This window comes from Syzygium oleosum, unplaced genomic scaffold (genome assembly GCF_021117445.2).
Source record: "Syzygium oleosum isolate NSW1041296 unplaced genomic scaffold, Sole_v2.1 Sole_v2.01, whole genome shotgun sequence".
In the NCBI taxonomy this organism is placed as follows: Eukaryota; Viridiplantae; Streptophyta; class Magnoliopsida; order Myrtales; family Myrtaceae; genus Syzygium; species Syzygium oleosum.
The window spans coordinates 3,321,656-3,334,452 of NW_026607485.1; the positions used below are offsets into that span (position 1 = coordinate 3,321,656).

Consider the following 12,797-nt stretch of genomic DNA (forward strand, 5'->3'; position numbering starts at 1 on the left):
CGTGCACCCAACTATTTTACGTGGCACAGCTGGTGCTAATCTGGAGGATTTTTACAACTTTTTTTAAAATTTTCGAAACTTTTTCTCATTTCCTTTAATTTTCGTTTTCGTTCTTTTTTTCTTTTGTTCTTTTTTTTCCTGTTTCCCTCCGCAGCCAAGACGATTCACGACAACTGAGTTTTATTTCAATTCCACAAATAAAAGGAGGAACCCCTCTTTACAATAAACCAAAACAACCGAAAGAAGGGAACGCAAGAACACAACTCCTTTTCACTATGACAAGTACACATCTGGCCAAAAAAAAATATAAATGAAAAAGAAGAACCACTTCGATGAGAGAGAGATCAAGGATAAGGTTGTAGACCTCATAAGGTTAGAATTAACGTTCGGATCATTAGGAAAATAATTTCCCAAATACAAATACAATAATGTTAACATTTCAACTCCAGAGAGAAGGGAAGAGCCCAATAATCGAAGTAAGAAAATTAACCCTTTTCACTATGAATGCTACGCAATCGTAAGTAAACTCAAAAGAGAAAAGAGAAGAAGAAGAAGAGGAGGAGGAGGAGCAAGTTTGACGGCAGAGAGAGAGAGAGACGAATGAGTTTGAATCAAGAAGAGCAGTTTCGGGCAGTGCTCCGGAGGAAAGAGGCGGACTTGGTGATCTCTCGGATGGGCTTGTCGGTGAACCGGATCACGTTGTAGACCCACGCCCCGGAAATTGCCCCGACCGTCGGTGCCACGATGTAGATCCACAGCTTGTCGTAATGGTGAAACACTATCGCCGGACCCAAGCTCCTCGCCGGATTCATTGATGCTCCTGTTATTGGCCTAATTACCACCCGAAAAAATAACACAAATTATCATCACGAAACCCTTAATTTCTGCCGGGATTAATATTTTGTTTCCCAGCAAAAAGAAAATTCGTTGCAACAACCGATTTCTCGGAGCCAAAATTTGCGTGGGTTTTTCTTGGGATAGAAGTTCGGTCCGACATACAAGGAAAATGATATCGATAATTTAGATAACTTTCTCTTTGAATCAACAGCCAAACTACATACATAGGGCGTAATTTAAGGAAAGATTGGTGATGATCTTATCATTAGTGGTTTAAATCATGAAATTTATATTATAATTGAGCCAGCAATATCTTATAAAATAAAACTATCCAATGATGTTCTTTATTGAAAAGATCTAGTTAATCATGGACAACTTATTCTATTCAAAAGATGTAGTCAGTCAAAAATCATGGTCAACATTTCTTCTCAGCCCGAGATAGAGTGTGAGATGAAGATGTAAGGAATAGAAATAGTCAATACCCTGCAAACATCACGTTCAGCAAGACGGTTGCACCTACAGCAAGGCCAGCGAGCTCTCCTATCTGCACCAATTACAAACATGAATTAAATCAACTAATTAATGAAAGGGACATATAAAAATAATAATTGAAGTTGGTATTTTCAAACCCTTTCGTAATTTAAAAATAATGACGCGGAAGATAGTCTAATTTTACTGTGACGAATATTTAAATCAGCTTTAGACGAATCGCGTGACTAATGTTTGGCGAGAAGTCCTATCAGCCGGCATGTGATGAGCTAATGATTCTCTTTCTTGTATTCAATATGCACGATTCTACATATCCATTTGGTGACGATTTCCGACACAAATTAACACGTGAACCTTAACGGTGATATGAATTCAACATAACGAACTTTATGGCACAATTAATAGAAAATATAGCGTTTTTCTATGACATCATTTGATGCGATTAAGAAATCCAAATATGACACTAGAACACGAACGACCATCCTTGGATAGAACTTAGAAGTGGATTGAACATTTTCTTGTCAAGAGAGCTTAGCATTGCTCTCTCTCATCAAGAATTTAGGATTGAGCCCTATAGACACAAAAAGGGTTGTCGGAGAAAGACGTTCAAGAAGAAGCCGGAAAGAACCTAAGGTTGGTTGGGTGGCAGGCTGCCGGCCTCTAAGTACTATGCAGAAAATACATTAATTATTTTCCACATCTATAAAGATTTCACATGATTTTTGTAATCTCGTGCGGTTTTATAAGATTTGCTTATCCCGTCTCATCTCGAAGAGATTGTTTATTAATTTTTCTTTTGTACAGGAATTTCCATTGAAATTTTCCCAATTATCAGTAAGCAATTCAAAGAAAGAAGTTAGAACTCACTGCTCTATTGTCGGTGGCAACGCCGGAGATGATGAACATGAGGTAAAAAGTGATGATGAACTCAAAGACGAATGCTTGCACATCCGAACCGGCCGGTTGAGTCCCTAAGAAATGGTTCAGCTGGCCGGTGAATAGCAACCGCAGTGTCCCGTTCGCCAACGTCGATCCCAGAACTTGCGCCAATATATATGGAGGCACCTACACGCCAAGAACAAAATGCAACCGAGAGGAAGTTTTAACTTAGCAAAAAATTAATCAAAGAAAATTAACGAATAAGAGATCGCAATATATCTTGGGATCGGAAAAGATTGGATCCGTCAATCTCATTCAGAAGTCGAAACTAATAATTTGGATCGTTCTTCTTGGAATGCGATTGATTTGATTCAGTATATCCCGGTATAGGCAAATGAAATCTCTCTTCTCCGGGATTAAACGTATATGGCAAAGTTCCGCTTACACTTTTGCAAACCATTCAATGGCTAGCTACAAGATACACCTAACCAGTAACTAATGGCCTCTAAAACCGGCGGTAGCTTCTTAGAATCATGTGATCTCAGCAAAGCTTTCTAGATAGGCCTCCAACTGACTGCCAGGTCAAACAAGCAATATTGGGGTTCATCATATGACACGGACTAGAACATATTTTATGTAGGAAGATAGCCAAAAGTAGTTTAGGAGTTAGGACTTTGGAAGAGATATGGTTGCACCTGTTTCCATGGAAACCTCTTGCAGGTGGCGAAAGCAATGGTGACGGCCGGGTTGAAATGGGCACCGGAGATGTGTCCGACCGAGTACACCAACACCATCACCGCTAACCCCCACACTATCGATATCCCCGGGAGCGTCACCACTTTGTCGTAGTCCAAGTTCACCGCCACCGACCCGCAACCCGCGAATATCAAGAAGTATGTCCCGAAGACCTCTGCGATCAACTGCAACGTTTTGAGAAATTCGAGATCAAACTCACTCGTACCAAAACCCGTAAATGTTTTGTATGTTGTTACGATTTGTGCACCTCGAAAGATTGATGTGCATCCAAGTGAATACGAAAAGAAAAAGAGAAGGGCAAAAAGAAACAAGAAGGAAGGGATTGGGGGAAGAAAGATTAGATGGAGATGAGAACACAAGTAACCTTTTGAACGAAGGGAAAAGAGAAGAAAGTGCTTTTGATCTCTTCCTTGGCGTTGGAAGTGTCTTTCATTTCCAAGACAACTCCATGGTTTCCATTGCTCCCACCGATCTGATCTGCCATTTTCTGCTGATATTTCAGAGAAAATACTCAAGATAAGGAGCAAATAACAGCCTTTAACGATCGACTAGAAGGGGAAAGAAATCACTAATATGGGTTCGCTCCGTTTTGCACTTGGAAAGAAGCAGGCAAAATTTATACTTGTACTAAAGAGAGAGAGAGAGAGAGAGAGAGAGAGAGAGAGAGAGAGAGATGGATAAAGATTGCGTATGACAGTCCGAATTTCTTATGGGTAATGGTGCTTTTTATTACCTAAAGAAGATAAAACGTTGAAAAAGATGACCTGTGAACCGACCCGGCATTGAAGGCCGCTTCAACCACCATAGCTGAGATACAGGGAGGCACGGGCACCTAAGCTTCTTGAAGCCATCCTTTAAATGAGCAGGTTTGTTGGATTTATAATTTAGGGAAAGTTCCTTAAATGAAATGTGAGATTGGACCTTGATATGTTGTTTGACCTTATCATTGAATGAGAATAAATCTTACCCATTGGGGACGTGGCCCAATGGTAAGGAATTAAATTAAGTGGGGTGAGCAGGTACGTTTAGGGCGCGTTTGGTAACGCTTCTGTTTCTCTATTTTTTTGTTCTTCTGTTCCCTAGAACAAAAAAAGAACAGAAATCCATTTGGTAACGCATTTTATTTTTCTATTTCCTGGAATAGAAAAGTGGCCAAGAAATAGATTTGGAGCAGAAATAAGAAGTAGAAAAAATCTACTTCTTTATTCCTAGAAATAGAAATAGAAAGGTCTGGTCTTCAAGCCGCAACCTCAGCTCCTCCTCCATCCTCCGTCGTCTGCAAACCGTCTCAAAGCACCGGTCCGGTCCATTCTCGGCGGAAATAATAAAAAAATTATAAAAAATTTAATTAAATTAAAAAAATTCCAAAAATTCATAAAAATCAGAAAGATTCTCAGAAAATCCATAAAAATCAGAAAAACTCAGAAAACCAATAAAAATTTGCAAAATTCCGAAATTGAAAAAATTTAAAAAAATTCATAAAAAGCTTTCTGGAAAATAAAAAGAGACAAATTTCGGGAAAGTAAAAAGTTTTAATAAACTTTTCCCCAAAAAAAAACAAAAATAAAAAATTCACATAATGGCTTAGAATAAATTAAAAAATTCCAAAAATTCATAAAAATTAGAAAAATTTCAGAAAAATCCCATAAAAAATTAGAAAATTAAAAAATTCCCAAAATTCATATAAATCAGAAAAATTCTCAGAAAACCCATAAAAATCAGAAAAACTCAGAAAACTCTTAAATATTTGCAAAATTCCGAAATTGAAAAAATTAAAAAAATTTCATAAAAAAATTTCGAAAAAATAAAAAGAAACAGATTTATGGAAAGTAAAAAATTTTAATAAATTTTACCCCAAAAAAATATTAAAAAATTCACATAATGGCTTAGAATACTTGTGGCCACCCACTTTGAGTGAAATTTAAATTTTTGAGGTGCCCAAGTGGTATTTTTGAAGATTCCTTAGTTTAGGGATTAAAAGGGGTTTTAAACCCCTAAAAAGGATTAGACAAACCAATAAAATCATGCTTATTGATTTTTTTCACTTATAACTTGTACTTATAGTTAAATAAAAGATATAGATTGGAATGCAAAAAATTGGGAATAGAAATTTTGTGCAGTTACCAAACACATTTCTGTTCTAGAAATAAAAATTTTGTGCAGTTACCAAACGCGTTATTTTACTTAGAAACTCTTCCAGGAAATAGAAATAGGAAAAATTATTTCTGAAAAGAAATTGTTCTCAGAAATAGAAACGTTACCATACGCACCCTTAGTTTCCACGCTTTGTAAAGAGATAAAATAAAAGCCTGAGAGAGAAAGATGAGATTTAAAGAAGGACTGAGGCCATAGAATGGCCATAATTAGCTGGTGCTTTTGATGGTAAGACCAGCAAATATATTGGAGAGACTGCTTTGTTCTATGATGGGACTAAATATGGCAAAAATGATATTGGAAAGCTTTGGGAAAAGAGCAAAAGAAGTCCTAAATCTTTTGTATTAGTGCCAATTTAGTCCTAAACCTTTTTTTGTGTCAATTCAGTCCTAAACCTTTTGCATTGGTGCCAATTTAGTCCTAAACCTTTTTTTAGTACCAATTGAGTCCTAAACCTTTTGCATTGGTGTCAATTCAGTCCTAAACTTTTTGTCTTTGTACCAATTCAGTACTTCCGGTCAATTTTGGTCGGATTTTGCTGACGTGGATGCCGACCGGCCGGCGGCCGGTCACCGGCGCTGACGTGGACAACTTTAATAATATTTTAATATTTTTTTTGAATTTTTATTAATTTTTTTCTTTTCTTTTTTTTTTCTCTCCCCTCCCTCCAGCTGGTTGCCGGACCGGCGATCGGCCGGTGGCCAGAGGTCGGGGCCTGGCGAGGGCGAGCCTGGCCTTCACCATCGCTGGCGAGGGCGAGCCTCGCCGGCGGCTGGGCGAGGCCCGACCTCGCCGGCGTCGGCCTCTGGCCTCTAGTCACCGGCTGGAGGGAGGGGAGAGAAAAAAAAAAAATTAATAAAAATTAAAAAAAATTAAAATATTATTAAAGTTGTCCACGTCAGCGCTAGTGGCCGGCGGCCGGCCGGTCGGTGTCCACGTCAGCAAAATCCGGCCAAAATTGATCGGAAAGACTGAATTGGTATAAAGACAAAAGGTTTATGACTGAATTGGCATCAATGCAAAAGATTTAGGACTCAATTGGCACCAAAAAAAGGTTTAGGACTAAATTGGCACCAATGCAAAAGGTTTAGGACTGAATTGGCACCAAAAAAAGGTTTAAGACTAAATTGGCATAAATGCAAAAGGTTCAGGACTTTTTTGATACTTTTCCCGAAAGCTTTGGACCACTTCATTTACTTTTGGTTGTAAACTTGAATTGGGCTTCATCGTCTCCTGTGAAAGGAAACTTTTCTTCTTATCTTTTTTTGTTGCCTTTTTATCTAACAGATCTTAAGGAACATTGTCATATTAGACCAAAGCCTAACGCTCATGAGGTGCTACTCCGCGAGGACTTCCTAGATTAGCCTTTGGACGTGTAATGTTGGCTTGATAGATCCTCAAGGTCTAATTTTCAGACATGTTCGATATAGGTGTGAAGAAGAATTGAACAAAAGGAAATGTTGCGCGTGCAGTGTTTTGTGTCAGTCCGTATTTTTTAAAGGCATCCTAACGAGATTTTCAGTGGTACTTGTTAAGCCTGATTGACAATTTTCTTGTAAAATCGACAATTTTCAATCAACAATTTTCTTGTAAAATCAATCACATACCATAATGAAGACATGGCATAATTTTCTACTGGCAAGAATTTTTTTAGTGATGCCGGAATATGAAATTTCATTGAAGATAATCCACTCACATGCCCACCTCATACCTCATCATTAAGAAAACCAATATTAAGAGAGTCGCACTATGTGGAGATATGAAATTTCATTGAAGATAATCCACTCAAATGTTTGAGCGTAGGTGGAGATTGCTAGAATATGTCTCAAGTTTGAGTAGATTTTCTAATTTGATAGGGTTTCCTAAAAGGGGTTTTCTATCTGGGATACAAATATTATACATATATTTATATACATTAAAAAATACTATTGTGATATAAGATACAACGAAGCAGATAAGAGAACTATAGAGTATCTCTCTGTGAATTTTCTGAGCGAGTTTTCCGTGAGAGATTATAAAATAACAATTGTGGGTTAGCTTGGGTGTAATTTATGGTTGGGAAACACTCGAGTAATTGAGCAATTGTAACTATGTATTCTTCAGTTTCATAGTGCATTTCTTGCGGCTAATTCCCGTCTTGGAGTGAGTACCAAGAATCATGTAAATCTCTATGTTCTTTATTGTTCATCGTTGATTTCTCTAATAATATCGTTCTCTCTCTTGTTTGACTTGAATTGCAAGATCCGTTTGTTTTCTCGTTATTTTTCACAACATCCGTTGCCTTGAAGCTGGTTCAAGACTGCCAGTCCATCTATTTGTCGACATTGAGGCCATGTAAATTAATATAAGCTCAGCCAACATATTTATCTTGCATGCGTACGTACTTTTGACGAGAGGATGAGGATGTCATGCTGGTTTGGATCTCTTAGGAAGCAATTTCAAGGCGGTGATCGAGAGTGAGTTGGAAGGGGGAAAGAGAGAGAGACGAGCCTGATTGATGATTTGAAAGATAAAGAGAAAATTGATATTGATAGTCCATAAATTTTGATTCAATGTATAACGTCATAATTGGACTTTTAATTTGTTTAATAGAGTCTTTGAAATATTCCTTCATATTCAATATGTACTGAAACTTTCAATTTGTTCAATCTAATTTCTCAACTTTTTATAACAAAGTCAAATCACTATGTTGCTATTTACAAGTTTTCATAATTACACACTATTGCCCAAATTTTACAATATCTTTTTCATTTCAATCTTTTTTAAAAAAATCAATAAAAAATACAATATATTTTTAGGCATAAGGACACTAGAAGTGTCAAAAGTTTCGTACAGCACTCACTTTAGTGCCAATTTTTTTTCGAATCACTTAAGTATCTCTTTTTCAAAAAAACTATCACTTTAATTGCCAACTTCAATTTGTGTTGCCAAAAATTTAACTTGGCAATTTTTTTTTATCAATTTTTCCAACCCATGTGGCTCGCTGGCGTGCCGAGTCAGCATTAATAGTCCCAAACGATGTCGTTTACATGTTTGCCCCACATATAAATCCTAATTTGGTGGCCGCGGCTTGAGCTCATTTGCCATTTTTTCCCCAAATTGGCAAATTGGGGCTAAACTAGGACATAGAAGCAAACCCTAATCTTACCCATTGAAATTATTTGTAAAATTGCAGATGATTATCTGAAAGAGAGTGAGCGAGAGCCTAAAGAAAGTAGATTCGAGGTCATTAAAGAATTGAATGAGTGATCGGCATTACGTAAAGCTTCTTGTGGTCGTCAATGATGGGGTTTGGGCGCGTATATTGTCTATCGGCTATGTCAAGATCTTCACGATCTCCTCTAGGTTCTGCAAGGATGTGAATTCAACCGATTTGTCTCACCGGTCATGTCTTCATTTTCACTACGAATCCTTGTCTTCAATTATCCACTCATGTTCTCTTCTTCACTACAAGGCCTCCTTTTACACCCCCGAACTTGAAGAACGGGTCCGTTTTTTGCCCATGCTTTGGATTTCGTCGTCCCGAGCTTTGGTGTACGAGAAATTGAGCATCATGGAGGCGAACCACAGGCTGAGACTTTGCTCTGTTTCTCTATTATGAAAACAGAGCTTTCTCTTTCAACTCCAGAGAGAGAGAGAGAGAGAGAGAGAGAGAGAGAGAGAGATGTTGTTTGTTCACTTTGCCATATTGGACGAAAAATTGTCCACATTGGGCGTGGTGCGCAAAAACAAGGTCCGTTCTTCAAGCCACGTCATGCCACATTTCATGTTGGTCGGCTAAGCAGAACAAGAGCCTTGAGGCTCGCACACTCGATTGCATTCTCAGAGAGAGAGAGAGAGGGGGAGAGAGAGCCACAACATAACAGTAATAAAGAAAATGAAAATCTCATGCATGATTTTTAATGATAGAAAGAAGCGAGGAATTCTCTTTTCGACTCTGACTCTCACGCTCCAGTTGTTGCTTTTTAGTTAGTTAATTCATAAGTAGCTTCTTCAACTTCGACCGAAAGACACAAAGATTTGGAATTTCCCTCTTAACCCAGATCATTTTTGGGCAAGCAGATCAATTATGATGAAAATGAGGAGGGTGATCATTTTGTCGATGAATGCTCTTATTACACTCGTAGTTTCTAAATGATGAGAATAAATTATGTAGCATCTACATCAAGGATTAAAGTATTGTACATTGTCGTGAGTCCAATCCTTTGTAGGAATTTCCCATAGTAACAAACTTGCAAAATGGATATGTTTTTACCATAAGAGATTCGTTATTCCCGATTTTGCCTATGGATAGGGATAACACTTTGTTGGCTACACTTATTTTAATCTTTTTTTTTTGTCGATAGGGGAAATCCTATTGGAACTTATCCTATCCTAAATGCTACATTTTTATGTGGCTTTTAGGATAAAAGCTTATGGGATAAGTGTATTAGAAGCTCGAAAAATTATCACGAAATTGCAATCAAGTCCTAAAACCTTCAAAACGTGCAATTAAATTCTAAAACTTATTACAAAAGTGCAATCGAGTCCTAAAACTTTCAAAAAATGCACTTTTTAAAAGTTTTAGGACTCGATTAAACTTTTGTAACAAGTTGTAAGACTTGATTGCACTTTTTAAAAATTTTAGGACTTGATTGCACTTTTACAACATGACCTAGGACTTCATTGCATTATTTGAAAGTTTTATAACTCAATTGTACTTTTGCGACAAGTTTTAAGACTACCGATGCACTTACCCCAAAGTTTATTCTATCTCGACCTACCAACTCACCACAAACGCTGTGACATCCTCAATCCGACGCTGCTTAGTTATGCATCATTAGACTTTTTTGGCATCGATTAGGCACCAATCAAGAGGGTAAAGCCATCTTACCATGTTTGACCTTGGTTGATTTTTGGATGATTGCACATTAATGTGCTTTATGCATGATTAGTGTTCTATGTTTATTAACCTATAGTTTAGCTTCTAATGCAACTTCTAGAAGCTTAGTTTGGGAAAAGACCAAAATTTGGTCTTGTTTGATTAGGGTTGGGCGCCACTTTTGGGGGAAGAGAGGGGAAGAGGCCAACTTAGTTGGTTTCCAGTTTGGTTCCCCTAGTTAGTCCCTAACTAAATACTTGAGCCTACTTTGGTTAGCCATGATTAATTAAGAGTGAGACTTGATGGAGATATTTCAAGATGGCTTCTTGTCCATGAATTTGCTTGGTTAAGAGCAAATAAAAGAGCAAGGCTAGGCTTGGTCGTTGAGCCATTAATGCACTTGCATTATTGGAGTCTTCTTGCAAGATCACTTAAGGAGAAGCCTTCCTCATTTCTCTCATTGCTCACTCTCACTCACTCTCATTTCTCTCTTTCTCTCCCTTCCTCTCTCCCTCTCACGCCACCATCACTGCCGACCACCACCGCCACCGTTTGCTGCCGCTTGCCGCCGTGTGCTGCGCCACTCACCAACATACCGCGCCGTGCCGTCCGTCGCCGAGCCGTTCGCCACCGTCACCGCGCCATCCTTGCTGCCGCACCGTTTGCTAAGCCGTTCACCGTGCCGACCACAACCGTTCACCACCATCTTCACCGTCCGCTCATCCCCACCAATTGTCGAGCCCCCTCACCGCCGCCTCACAGCCGCCGCACTGTCCGTTCGCCGCCGCCGCCATGTCGTCCGCTCAGCACCATTGCCGTTCGTTCATCGTCGTCGTTCGTCCGTCTTGTCTGTAGTCCAACCGGTGTCGTAAGTAGTTCTTCTAATCCGTGGATAGGACGTTATTCTACGCATGTCGGACTTAGTTTCAGTCTTGTTTGAGCTTGTTCTATCATGGGTGTGGCTATCCTTGGCTATGAATGGTTTTGGATGGATTATGTGGTTATGGGAGGTTAATCGAAACCATCGTTGGGTGATGATATACTTGTCTTGCTTTGTTTTGCTTGTTCTAGTAAGAGGAAGCCCATGTATTAATTTTGTATGGTTTGCTCATGAAATGCTTTTGATTTTAGTGCAACTTATGTGTGCGAGATTTTAAATGTTCTAATCGTGTGAGTATGAAACACTTTTGCATTGGCATAAATGAAAGACAATAATTGGCTTGAGTGCTTGATGTGCTTGCGTGATCACATAAATGGTTCCGTACCCATATGATTGCGGGGGACGATGCCCGATGGATTTCATATACCCAATGGATTTTAGTTGCCGTTCGCGATAGAGGTCGAAACGATGCTCTTAATTGAATGCCTTCTTCGAGTGAGGTCGAGACGTTGCCGTGCCCGATGGGGCGGGACGATGCCTAGTTACGCCAGATGACCACCGACACGAGTGTCAGTCGTGGCCTGAGCAGTCGTAATAATCAAAGCACGTGTGGATGCATTGTGCATGATTATGTGATATGAAGTGTTCTTGATTACAATGTGTAATTGTTGCATGCCAATTGGAAGCGAGGCTTCACGTGTGATTATTTGTGTGAATTGTATGTGCCAACGGGAGGTAAGTATTCACGTGTGACTATTTGCTTGCGTTTTGGCATGCCAAGAGGTTGATGCTACCGTTCGTATTTTTTAGGCGAGGTATTATCCTACTTGAGGTTTAGAGATTCTACTTAGGGTCTTTTCAGACCCCTAGTATGGACACTCGGATTGTACGTTTTGGTGTTCCGGTAGACCAAGACGTAGAGGTGGTCGAGTATGTAGCACCGGGAATGGATGCAACGTACAAGGAGTATTCAACGACCATTTGGGTCGACGAAGGGCTTACTAACTTGGTTCCTCATCGTTTTAAGGCATAGTATATTTGGTCCGAGGGAGAGCGTTGGGGACCTCTCCGGGGCTTTGACGGAGCCCCGGATGTGCCACGCGCAATCCCGTGGGACCCTGTGGTGTCAAACTTCCCCGATGACGTCATCAGTGATCCAGAGTCGGATCCGGATTATGACCCCGAACCGATCCATAGAATGCTCGAACTTGGAGGAAGCCATGTTCTTTTTGAGGTGGCCCTCGCAGATAGAGGAGCTAAGTAGACCCCGAGCCCCTCTCCTTTTTGTGTTGTAATCGGAAAAGGGCCCATGTCGTGAGCATGTAATTATCCTTACTTTCGATATGGATCGTTAATGCATATATATGAAGCATGCTTTGTGAATGTGTTTCCCTTGCTATCCATATTATTGTTATTGTTGTTGGTTTGGTGATTTGGACTTCGCTTCTGCATGTGCTTATTTGTTAGATAATAAGATGGGTCAGCGACGCCTCCTAGGACGTCGAGATTAAATGACCTATGAAAGGGGTGTCGTGCGCCCGAGCCTCGGGGAATAGGGCCGGGGCGTTACAAATGCAGCCTTGGCGGAGGTACTTGTGCATTGATCATCATCATATTTGGATTCTCATCACATAACCAAAAAGATGAAACTGATCATTAATGCCTTGAAAATTAGATCAACCACCGGGACTTTTAAATGTCTGCATAACCTTCAATGCACTGCGGAGGCTAGTCTTATGATCAAATTACGGACGTTTCTCATCCAGTGCGTGGTTTTCATGAACCTCAAGTAAGATTCATATGACGATGGTTCACGTGACTGAGTTTGCCCCACCAAAAGTCTCACTTTTACGTACGTTTATCTCGATCTTATCCATATAAAGAGCATAAAGAGCATATTGCGCCATTAGTCTCTTTATAGGTGCTCACACACGCAAGTCT

At 39.5% G+C, this 12,797-nt stretch overlaps 1 protein-coding gene across 2 annotated transcripts; it reads right to left on the bottom strand.

Moving 5' to 3' along the window:
• Nucleotides 1–370: 370 nt before the first annotated feature.
• On the bottom strand, nucleotides 371–3,826 carry LOC115690056 (aquaporin NIP1-1-like). Of its 2 annotated transcripts, none has more exons than XM_030616292.2 (6): nucleotides 3,695–3,826; nucleotides 3,326–3,451; nucleotides 2,901–3,125; nucleotides 2,194–2,391; nucleotides 1,320–1,381; nucleotides 371–831 (listed from the first exon to the last, which is right to left on the bottom strand). In XM_030616292.2, exons 2-6 carry the CDS (start codon nucleotides 3,443–3,445, stop codon nucleotides 612–614), a joined length of 825 nt encoding a protein of 274 aa, XP_030472152.2. In that variant the 5' UTR covers nucleotides 3,446–3,451; nucleotides 3,695–3,826; the 3' UTR covers nucleotides 371–611. The 2 variants fall into 2 exon arrangements, with proteins under 2 accessions (XP_030472152.2, XP_056166796.1); XM_056310821.1 differs by having other exon boundaries at nucleotides 3,326–3,448; nucleotides 3,695–3,825.
• Between the last annotated feature and the right edge of the window lie 8,971 nt (nucleotides 3,827–12,797).

What these genes read in the sequence shown, in the direction of transcription:
- LOC115690056 (XM_030616292.2), bottom strand. Translation starts at nt 3,445, where the DNA reads ATGGCAGATCAGATCGGTGGGAGCAATGGAAACCATGGAGTTGTCTTG. An exon ending in AGAGGTTTCCATGGAAACAG is followed by an intron (nt 2,392 to 2,900) that starts GTGCAACCATAT and finishes CTTGGCGTGTAG; the next exon opens with GTGCCTCCATATATATTGGC. An exon ending in CTGAACGTGATGTTTGCAGG is followed by an intron (nt 832 to 1,319) that starts GTATTGACTATT and finishes GGTGGTAATTAG; the next exon opens with GCCAATAACAGGAGCATCAA.